Source organism: Leptopilina heterotoma, unplaced genomic scaffold, assembly GCF_015476425.1.
Source record: "Leptopilina heterotoma isolate Lh14 unplaced genomic scaffold, ASM1547642v1 Lhet_116, whole genome shotgun sequence".
NCBI lineage: Eukaryota > Metazoa > Arthropoda > Insecta > Hymenoptera > Figitidae > Leptopilina > Leptopilina heterotoma.
In genome coordinates this window covers 1,656,087-1,667,789 of record NW_025110835.1, presented here as the reverse complement: position 1 = coordinate 1,667,789, position 11,703 = coordinate 1,656,087, and the positions used below count along the sequence as shown (strand labels likewise).

Sequence of the window (11,703 nt, the reverse complement as noted above, 5' to 3'; positions counted from 1 at the left end):
ACAGGTAAAAAGTTATAGTGCTTTGAAAAAGATGTAAAATTTTTTGCAAAAAATAAAATTTGGACAGGTCCCCCCCTTTGAAGAAAAAAAAAATGGGTCAAATTTTTAACGTTTTGTTTTTTGCCAAAAAAATCCCGAAATCTTCATCCCAGCCAATTTTAACAATATCAGAAATGTAGAGCAACTTTCAAGCTTTCATTTGGTTCTAATTAGAGCATGATATCTAGAACAGGTAAAAAGTTATAGTGCTTTGAAAAAGATGTAAAATTTTTTGCAAAAAATAAAATTTGGACAGGTCCCCCCCTTTGAAGAAAAAAAAAATGGGTCAAATTTTTAACGTTTTGTTTTTTGCCAAAAAAATCCCGAAATCTTCATCCCAGCCAATTTTAACAATATCAGAAATGTAGAGCAACTTTCAAGCTTTCATTTGGTTCTAATTAGAGCATGATATCTAGAACAGGTAAAAAGTTATAGTGCTTTGAAAAAGATGTAAAATTTTTTGCAAAAAATAAAATTTGGACAGGTCCCCCCCTTTGAAGAAAAAAAAAATGGGTCAAATTTTTAACGTTTTGTTTTTTGCCAAAAAAATCCCGAAATCTTCATCCCAGCCAATTTTAACAATATCAGAAATGTAGAGCAACTTTCAAGCTTTCATTTGGTTCTAATTAGAGCATGATATCTAGAACAGGTAAAAAGTTATAGTGCTTTGAAAAAGATGTAAAATTTTTTGCAAAAAATAAAATTTGGACAGGTCCCCCCCTTTGAAGAAAAAAAAATGGGTCAAATTTTTAACGTTTTGTTTTTTGCCAAAAAAATCCCGAAATCTTCATCCCAGCCAATTTTAACAATATCAGAAATGTAGAGCAACTTCCAAGCTTTCATTTGGTTCTAATTAGAGCATGATATCTAGCACAGGTGAAAAGTTATAGTGCTTTGAAAAAGATCTAAAAATTTTTGCAAAAAAAATTGGCTAAAATTTTTTAAGTTTTGTTTTTTGCCAAAAAAATCCCGAAATCTTCATCCCAGCCCATTCTAACAATATTAGAAATTTAGGGCATTATGTGATTTTTACAGATTAAAAATTTTCATTAGTACAAGTGAATAACAGTTCAGACTTTAATTTCCATTAACAGTATAAATCATAGAAAAATGTTCTGATTTTATAAAAATTAAAATCAATAGCAAAAGAAAAAAAGAAAACAAAAAAAGTCAATCGAAATTGTCAAATTTACAAATTTCAGCAGTACAAGTAAATTATAGTCAGACATTAATTTGCCGTTAACGTTATAAATAATAGAAATAAAGTATCAATTTTATATAAATTAAAATCATTATCAGAAGAAAGAAAAAGATAAAAAAAATCAATCGAAATCGTTAGATTTGAAAATTTAAGTAGTTCAAGTCAATTATAGTCAGACTTTAATTTATCGTCAACATTAGAAATAACAAAAAAAGTATTGTTTTTATAAAAAAATAAAATTAATAACAAACGAAAGAAATGAACGCAAAAGTACCAATCCAAATTATCAAATTTTAAATTTTCAGTAGTACAAATCAATTATAGTCAGACTTCAATTAAATAAATAATAGAAATAAAGTATCAATTTTATATAAATTAAAATCAGTATCAAAAGGAACAAAAATAATGAAAAATCAATCGAAATTGTAAAAATTACAAATTTCAGTAGTACAAGTAAATTATAGTCAGACTTTAATTTACCGTTAATATTGTAAATAATAGAGAAAAGTATCAATTTTATAAAAAAAATTGTAATCAAAATTAAAAGAATGAGGGGAAAAGAAAAAAAACGAACGAAATCGCCAAATTTCAAAACATCAGTAGTACAAGTCAATAATAGTCAGACCGTAAATTTATTATTATTTCTCACTGTCAATTTTCGTGGGTTTTTTGCACATATTTTCAATAGAAAATTTTGTTTTAATTTTCTCTTATTGTCACAAAATCCCTGTAAGTATTCTTTCCTATTTCTCAAGTGTATTACGGGTTGTATGTCAACAGGGGTTCGTCATCCACATATTTTTCGCCAAAAAAAATTATTACTCTTATTTTTGTGAATACTTATAACAATTACTTTTATATTTTCTGAATGTTATATAAGTGAATAACTTTTCGTCATTTTTATTTGTTTTAAGTATAAATTCACAAAAAAATTGTTTTGCAAGTCGTTATATATCGTTATAACAATAATAAGTCATTGCCGTTTTCTTAATCAATTTATTTATCTTTCATGAAGAAAAATATTATTGTGGATCTTGTAGAAATATTTAAATGGAAATAATAATTATTATGAAATATTACAAAATTATTCTTTTGAGATTTCGCAGGAATATTCTTGTGGAAAATTACAAGAATATTTTTGGTGAATGTTACAAAGATATTGTTTAGGAATATTGAAGAGAATAAGCCTCTTTTTATTTTGAAATATTTTTAAGAAAAATATGCAAATGTTAATTAAAATAATAATAATAATAATAATAATAATAATAATAATAATAATAATAATAATAATAATAATAATAATAATAATAATAATAATAATAATAATAATAATAATAAATATAATAAATATAATAAATATAATAAATAATAAAAAGATAACATTAATAATTATTATAATAAAACATAATTATTACAATAAACAATAAACGAATAATAAATATTTCCGGAATATTGTTTCGTACGATTGGAATTATTTCCAATTTCAATATTGCAATAGATGAAAAAATTGGTTCCCTACCGATTTTCCTAATTTTAGATTCCTAATTTTATAATTTCCTAAAAATTAATTTCCCGGAATAGATATTTTAGGAATACTCAATTAGGAAAATGGTTTGGGAACGGAAAAAAATTACTTATACCACAATCATTAAAGTTATTCTGATTCTGTGATATTAGAAAAATAGGTAAAAATATTTTCAATTGTTTTAGTCACATCTTGAAAAAGTGTGGTATCAACATTTTTTTCATTATCCGACAACATTTTACGACTATATATTCGATGTTCCGTCGTTGATGGTAAAGATTTATCATAAATTTTCTCAATACTCATCAGTGATTCTAAATTATTCTGGATTGCACTATCAGTTGTAGCAGCATTATTTTCCACAGATAACAAGTTTTCATTTTTCTCACTATGAATTTGAGGATTTTCGGTAGCAAAATTATTGTCAATTATTTTTTCTGTTGTAAAATCATCTATTCTTTCCATAACAAACTTATTATTTTCATTCATTGTTTCTGTAGTTAAATCATTGGGACAATTTACAGTTGATTCCAAACAGTTTTCCACTTTTGTCAGAAAATCGAAATCTGCATTTTCTTCATTTGTTTGTTTGTTAACTACTTTTTCTATCGGAATGGTAATTTTTTCATTTGTTTTGTCTGTTTTTATAATATTAGAGTCGAGTTGTCGACGACGACGACGATGTGGATATAACGGTAATGTGGAATAGTACGAAATTGGATTTTGATGATCGTAGTGAAAATTGTAATTAGTTGGTAATTCGTCAGGATGCTGAGAAATTCCGTGTGGGGGATAATTAAAAAATGTAGTAGGATAATTCCAGTAGTTTTGATTCTTCGAACAGTCGGCACAATCTGGATTGTAAAATGAATCATATTCGGGAGATTTATCTTTGTTCTTCTTTTTCTTGGACTTTCTTCTTTTTTCACTTTTTGAAGATTTTGAATTCGTGGTACTACTGCTTTCTTCTTCTGCGTCTCTTCGTTTACGGGAATATTTTTCTTCGTTTATTGGACTTTTGTTGATTTCATTGAGTTTGTAGGCTGATCTGGAAAATCGTCTATATTTATTCTTATTGTCCTTGTATTGCCAATTTTCATCTTCTTCGGATGAAACATCGTCGTTGCAGTTCCCTTCGTCGTAGTCTGCCTCTTCGTCCAGAATATTTGCCGATTCCCTAACGGTTGGATACAATTCCGAAGGATCATCACTACCAAGAAGTAGTAAAGGATAATTTTTTATATGATTCAAGAATAATTTTGACAAAGTTCGCAAAAATTCGACTTCTTCATTTGATGCCTCCTCTTCCTCTTCAGATGAATCTTCGTCATCGATATTTCCTTTTGCCAAATTTAGTAATTTTGAAACTATTTCTCCAGCTTCGTTACCGGGTATTCTCTGTATTCTTTCAAGTTTTATTAGATTCAACAATTTTGGTAATATTATTTCCCTCTTTGGTTTCTGGGGCAAATTGGAGAAAATATTCGAAATCTTCGCTGTGTTTATTCTGTTCATGAAATCCTTAACACTTGTGAAATCGTACTGCTTCTCATTGTTTGGTTTTTTGAAGAAATTCATTGATTTTGATTTGTAATTCTCGACGAATTCGTCATGTCTTGCGCGTAAATTGTTTCTTAGTTTATTCAATTGCTCTTCGCCTCTGGCAACAAATTCCTTGAGTTTCGCATTGTTTGCCATATTCTTGGGAGTCCTTGATGCTTGTAGTTTTTTTAGATTTTCAACAACTTGCCCAAAGTTTTGAATGATTTCAGCATTCCTAGTTTCTTGAGACTTTTGGAATATTTTAAATTTTTCCAAAGGTGACTGACCAGAAATTTCTCTTTTAACAGGAAATGGTCGAAGTAATTTTAACGGATTTGTCAGATCTTGAAAAATTGAGCGTAATTTTAGTCGAGCTTCGGCAACTCTTTGTTTTAGTTGATCGGCATTTGTGATCATCGGCGGAGGAATTATTTGTGGTAATTTTAGAGCTGGTATTGGATTTTGGTTTTTGATATTGAGTTTTGGCTCTAGTCCCATGGTGGCGAAAACATTTCGAACTCGTTTACGTGAAGGTGTCGAAGTAGAAGAGAAATTTTGGAATTGTTTTGCATTTGGTGAAAATTTCTTTGTGTCACGAGTGGTTATCATTTTTTCCGTAGACGATTTTGGTTCATTGATGAATTCGGGTCTTGGTCCAACTGGAGATCTTTCTGTTGTTTTTGAATATACACGAGGATTGTTTTCTGTATTTTTAAATTCTCTTTTGACTTTTATAAATTGAGTTGTTTCTGGTGTTGGCACTATTCCATGTGCTCCGGAACCATCTTCAATGGGAATTTCTTCCTCTGATGAAATATCTTCATCTGAACCGATGATAACAGCTCGTTCGGGATCGACTTCTAATTCTTGTTTCATTGCCGAATTTTTTGCTCTTCTGATTGTTCGATATTGTTGATTATTTTCAGCTTGAAGGAACATTTCTCGATTTAGGAGATTATTCATATTTTCAGCATTTCTTCTTAATCGTTTTGTTTCCTTTTCTTGATTAATTTGCTTCTCTTCGGAAATTGAAAAATCCGTTTGTCCCTTATTGTCCTTCAGGAAAAATTTCTTTAGTTCTGATGATAAATCATTTAGTTCTTCAGTAGCCAAATCTTTTTTTTCGTCACTTTGAAGAAGACGAGTCAATGTTTTCACCTTCTGCTTGTTGACGTTTTTTCTGCATGCCTTCAGCTACAAAGAAATAAAAACTTTTAGACTCGTTTTAATTCACTTAAATTAAGTATTTAAATAACTGTTTTAAATAAATAAATACTTAAAAATACTTCATTAGTTTGATTAAGAAAAAATCAAGTTGTCAAGTAACAGATAATAAATTAAATATACCTTTAAATTTGGAATCACCCAAAAACCAATTCCTCCAGATGGGAGAATTAATGGGACACCTTTTTCATTTCTTCTCTTAATTGGCTCGATGTCTGGTATTTCGTTTTCGTTCTTCAATGCCAAGGGCTTGTTGTTCAAAAGAACAGTTCTGTTTCAAAGGAGAAAACATAAAAATTATAAACTAAAACTAGTTGAAAACTGATTTTTTAGGAAATTTTAGATAAAAATCGAAAATAATAAACTTACTCAGCAAACATTTGGTTCGAACTGTCGAAACCTGGCAAAAGAATATAATCATCCGTCTCTTTAATTTTGAGTCCTTTCAAGTTTGCCACAATTTTATTAGGTGTAAAATTTATTCCAAAAATAGTGAGCGATCCTCTTTTGTATTTTGAAGAACGTTTTGTACACTGACAGAAGAAATTGATACGAGTCTCATTTCCCGATTGAATATTCAAATTAAATACCTCCGGACCAACCAAAGTTTTATGGAGCAGAGAAACCCAAAAGTCCTAAATTAAAAAATTACACATTGTTAATTAAAATGATTTTTACCTTTTTCCTCATTTGATAATTTTTAAAAATTATTATTTAAATTAAAAATTCAGTTTTCAATTTTTACTGTTTTGTACTTTTGAAATAAAATACTAGAAGTGTTTTAATCCATTTGTTAGTATGATAATTTATAATGAAGTTAATTATATGTTTGGATTTGATTTTGAATTTAAGTTGACTATTAGTTGAATAGAATTTAGAGCACGTTGTGTGTCTAAAACTGCGATTAATTTATTATTACCGGACTGGGTTTGAATAAATTTGAATTGTCAGGCTGCCTCATCAAAACTTGTGCACCAACTTTCGCTGCATTTCCAAGTCTTCTAGTCCAGACAAGCGCGCCGATAAATTGATTCTTGCATTTCTCATCTTTTGATTCGGCTGGAATTTTTTTTATTTAAAGTTGATTAAAAAAAAGTCAATTAGATTGTATTTGCTTCAAATATTAAGATTATTGATGCAAATAGATACAATTTATAAGACTTAAACAAAAATTATTTGATTCAAGTAAATATTTATTTGAGTAATCTGTTATTTGAATCAAAGAAATTTTTCTTTCAGTGTAGAATTACATATTTTAGAATTAGTAAGTAATTTTAATAATTACGTGTCCATGTAAAGTAAAAACAAATAACTACCTATCCAGAGAGGCTTTTCCAATATTGATTGTCCGAATGTTTTTTCTAAATTCTCCTTTTCTGTTGATAAGTTTTCTTCACGAATTACTACTTCGTTGTTATTTAGAGACACTTCATTGAAATTCCTGTAAATAATTTTTTAAAAAATCTCTAATTTCATTTTTCATCTTAATTCGATTCATTATTAATTATTTTTTATCGGATAATTAATATTATGTTAATTTTGTTAAAGTCAGAATTATTAAATCTAAAATTTAATAAATTATCAAAATTTAAATTATAAAAATTTAAACTAAAGTTATTAAAATTTCCATTTATTGAAATTTATGAAGATTAATAAAAAAGTAGATTTTCTTATTTTAACTCACGGGTGCCAAGTTACTAAGGAAAGTGCAGACCCAGCTGAATGAAAATAATCGAGTAAAAATTCTTCTTGATTCTCTGTTTTAAATTCAGTCACATCCGGTCCAACAATGAGACTCGTTGAATATCTTGGAAATGCATTAAGTACCCTTCGTAAATGTTTAATCTCTTGTCCTAAATTTTCCCCACGAAAATTGCATCTCGATTGAAATTCTGTTAAGGTGTACGGTCGTTAATTTTTATAGTTTGCTTTGTCATTAGAATTGCATAACATAGGATCAATCAAAAGACAAATTTTCCATTGACCAATATTACAAAATTTAAACACAGAATATTGTATATTTTGTAAATATAAAAGTAAATATCTAAATATTGATATTAAAAAAAAATAACATTTTTTTACCTTTGAAATATTTTTCTAAATACATAATTTCTTAATTTTAATTTCTATTCTATTTTCTTTCATTGAATTTACTTGTATTTACTTAATTTTTTATTTTCTTCATTTGTGATTCAATTTTAACTTTAAAATATTTCTAATATTTTTAAACTAATTTAAAAATTTCTAATTTTTTAAGATGTGTAATATTTTCTTCAGAATCTTTTTTTTCTCTCCTTTAATTTTCTCAAGAGATTGAAAATTTATCGAAATTTGATAAATTAATTATTTCAAAGAAAAATGTAGGAGAATTTTTTAGAAAATGTTTTTGTTTTGTGTTTTTACCGTATCCAAGTTGCCAACTTGTATTGTAACCCATTTGATCGGTGAAGGCAATTGCATTCCACAGTTGTGATGAATCGTCACTATTTTCAATGAATTCTTGTCCAATGCAGGTGATTAAATTCAAACCCGATTTTTTCGCCCATTGATTTATCAAATTGAGAATATTCTCTACAAATGTAAATATTGATTTGATAAGTTTTACAGAATAATCATTTTTATTAAATTACTAACGTCACAATTTCACTAGAGATAATTAATTATGATTAATAATTATAATTATAATATTCTCAAAAATTTTTCTAAACAATATTAATTTAGTTGATAATTTAATTAAAATTAAAATAATAATTTTTAGTAAATTTTTAAGAATCTTTTGGTATAAAGACTGAATTTTGTTTATTGTTTAATTTATTAGATTTAATTAAGTAATTTATTAAAACTTGCCAGTAAAATTATGTTTGGTAATGTTTTTACTGTCTTGAGGAAATTCTTTGTTCTCAAAATGAAAAGAATTACATTCTGGTCCAGCGAAACGAACATAAGCAGGCGAAAATGCTTTTGCTATGTTAATACATTTTTCCAAATTTGAGCTAAAATCAACAAAGAGTTCAAAATATTTTTTTATAAATCGTTAAAAAAACATTTAATATAAAAAAAATTACAGGTCAGGGAATTCAGGGAAAAGTCAGAGATTTTTATTAAAAATACTGGAAAAAATTAAATTTTTAGAATTTATAAGACAATTCTGAATTTTTATGTCTTTTTTGTTTGACTCATAAACTATAAAATTGCCAAGAATTTTAATACAAAACCTTCAATTTTTTCTATTTCTGACAATAATTTCTTTTTAAATAACTTAATTCTTGAAGAACTATTTTAATAAAATTTTCCAAAAGAATTCAATTAATTTAAGCAAAATTTTAATACAAATTTCACAGGAATTCAATTACTTACCAATTTTTTATAAATTTCTTCGCACCAATTCAATTATTTTTTATTTTTTAATGAAGTATCTCAAAAGAATAAAAATATATTCAGAGAATTAAAAAAAATAGTTCTAAGAAATTCAATTATTTCGAAAAATTTAAATAAAATTCTATTACTTAAAAAAATTTTGACCAAATTCTTTACAAGATTTAGTTAATAAAATTGAAATTTTAATAAAATTTTCCTAAAAAATTCAATCATTTTCAATACAATTCTTCTTAAGAATTCAATTATTTTCACAAATAATACATTTTTTTTATGGGAATACAAATATTTTAAAAAATTTGAATAAAATTCTTCACAAGAAATCAATTATTTTCATAAATAATAAAATTTTTCTCGAGAATTCAATTATTTTAAAAAATTTTCATTAAATGTTTTATAAATTTGAAAAATTATAATAAAATTGATCATAGAATACAATTATTTTCGTAAAATATAACATTCTTCCTAGGAATACAATTATTGTCAAAAATGTTTGTAAAAATCGTCGAAATAATTCAATTATTTTCGTAAAAGATAAAATTCTTCGAAGCCATTCAATTATTTAAGAAATTTTAATAAAATTCATCCCAAGAATTCTATTCTTTTCAAAAATAAAATTTTTCACAGGAATTCAATTATTTAAAAAAAATGTAATAAAATTCTTCGTCATGTTTCTACCTATTATTTTGAACTTTTAAATGAAATTTCTCCATAGAATTTAATTATTTACAAAAATTTTTTAAAAATTCTGAGAAATTCAATTATTTAAAAATATTTGAATAAAATTCTTCACAAGAAATTAATTATTTTCATAAATAATAATATTTTTCTCCGGAATTCAATTATTTTCACAAAGAGAATTCTTGACAGGAATTCAATTCTTTAAAAAAATGTTTAATACAATTCGTTGTAAGAATTCAATTTTATTCATAAACAACATAACTTATTGCAGAATTTCAATTATTTTTTATACAATTGTAAATAAAATGATAGAAAATTCTATAAATTAAAAAATTTTTGATAAAATTCTTCATAAAAATTCAATTTTAAGAAATATTCTATTATTTAATAAATTATTTTTTTTATATTTAGATAATTTTATTCTCGAAAAATTTTCTAATAAAAATTGATTAAAAAATGAATTTAACTAAAATGTTAATTTAACTTAAAAAATGTTAAATTATAATTGAATATTAAAAGCATTATAGCGTGAATTTTTAGAAATAATTGAATTTTGAAAAGGGTTCAAATTAAAAAAGTAGTTATTGATAAAATCAAATAATTTTACAATTAAAAAAATTCATAAATAAATTTTGTAATAGAACATTTTTGAGAGTATCTAATAATTTTTGGAGTGAATCAGAATATTTTTCAGGGTCAGGGTAAAAGTCAAAATTTTTTCTGGAAATGAGGGAAAACAAAATTAAATTTAATTTTATTTAATTAGTTATTATTACTAATAAATAAAAAATAGTGAGTTAAAGAAATAAAAATAAAAATTGTTTGCAGTAAAAATATGAAATTTTTTTTTATAAATTCAACCGAGTTGTATAAAAACTATTTTTCACAAAGATATAAATTTTTTAATAAAATTCAATAATATTTCTCTTCAAATAAATAATATCGTCTATATTTTTTGTTTACGTTTATCGTTAGAGAAAGTCATCTTTATCGTATATATCGTTATAGAGAAAATTTATATTTTATATTATTATTTACGTCTAAAATGTTTAATGACAAAAGTTGTAAAATTTAAAAGCGCGGTTTTTGCACAATTTATTGTCAAAATGAAAAGTGTGGTCAAGAGAAGGTTTGGGAAATATAAAATGGGAGGTATTTTCGGTTGTAAACGAGAAGTAATTCCTCCACACACAAAATTACCATGAGCAAGAGGTATGAGAGTTTTTATTGCCTTTCTTAATATTGGCTATGAATGTCAACATAAAATTTGTTTATTGCAAAATTTTATTATTATGTAAATTTATCATATCCGAAAACTCACCTTAAAAAATTCGATTTCAAATCATCAGAAAATATCGACATTGGATCCAATGTAAAACTAAGAAATTTCTCACTAGTCGTGAAAATTGGTCGTTTATCGTTTAAATTTAAAATCACTTCCTTTGCCAATGAATGGCAAATTAATGAGACGATGAAAATTATTCCGATTCCCATTTTTAATTTTTAATTGCAATTTTTAAAACAAAAATTGTAGTTTTACACTGCGTTGTTCGAAATTAAAAAAATTATCCTTAACTTCTTAAAATATCCATTCTCTATTTGTTTGCTTTTTATTAGTTTATTAAAAAATATCTTTCTTTTTGCAAGTTCGTTTTTTTTTGTTGCAAAAAAAAGAAGATGAAACACACACTTTATTGATCGGAGTTCTTTTTTGATCTGAGGATTCAAACAAAAAATTGACTCAATTAAACAATATTTTTAATATCGAAACTCAATTGTGTAATTGGATTCTTGTTAACGTTGTGCAAAATATTTTTTTAAATGGAATCTAGGTTACGACCTCTTTAGAATTGCAATATTCGCAGAAAAATATTTTCTGAACAAATGATTTTTATTTGAAAACTCGGTAATAATCGGATTTTTTAAGAAATTGTTTTTTAATTAAAAAAAAAAAGAATTGTGAACAAATTTGTAAATAAATATACAAATTTCATTTCTTTCATTTCTTATAAAATTTTTAAACGTAAAGTGTTAAATTAATATTTTTATTATTTTTAATATTTTTTTTTTTTGAACAGTAAAAACATTTTAAAAAAGTATAATTTAATTTAATTAT

General features: G+C 25.2%; 1 protein-coding gene across 1 annotated transcript; it reads right to left on the bottom strand.

Moving 5' to 3' along the window:
• Positions 1 to 2,625: 2,625 nt before the first annotated feature.
• Positions 2,626 to 11,299, bottom strand: LOC122509586. The gene is made up of 9 exons (XM_043623761.1): positions 10,909 to 11,299; positions 8,379 to 8,524; positions 7,935 to 8,102; positions 7,216 to 7,423; positions 6,848 to 6,972; positions 6,451 to 6,590; positions 5,901 to 6,166; positions 5,655 to 5,802; positions 2,626 to 5,501 (listed from the first exon to the last, which is right to left on the bottom strand). Exons 1-9 carry the CDS (start codon positions 11,079 to 11,081, stop codon positions 2,895 to 2,897), a joined length of 3,981 nt encoding a protein of 1,326 aa, XP_043479696.1. The 5' UTR covers positions 11,082 to 11,299; the 3' UTR covers positions 2,626 to 2,894.
• Between the last annotated feature and the right edge of the window lie 404 nt (positions 11,300 to 11,703).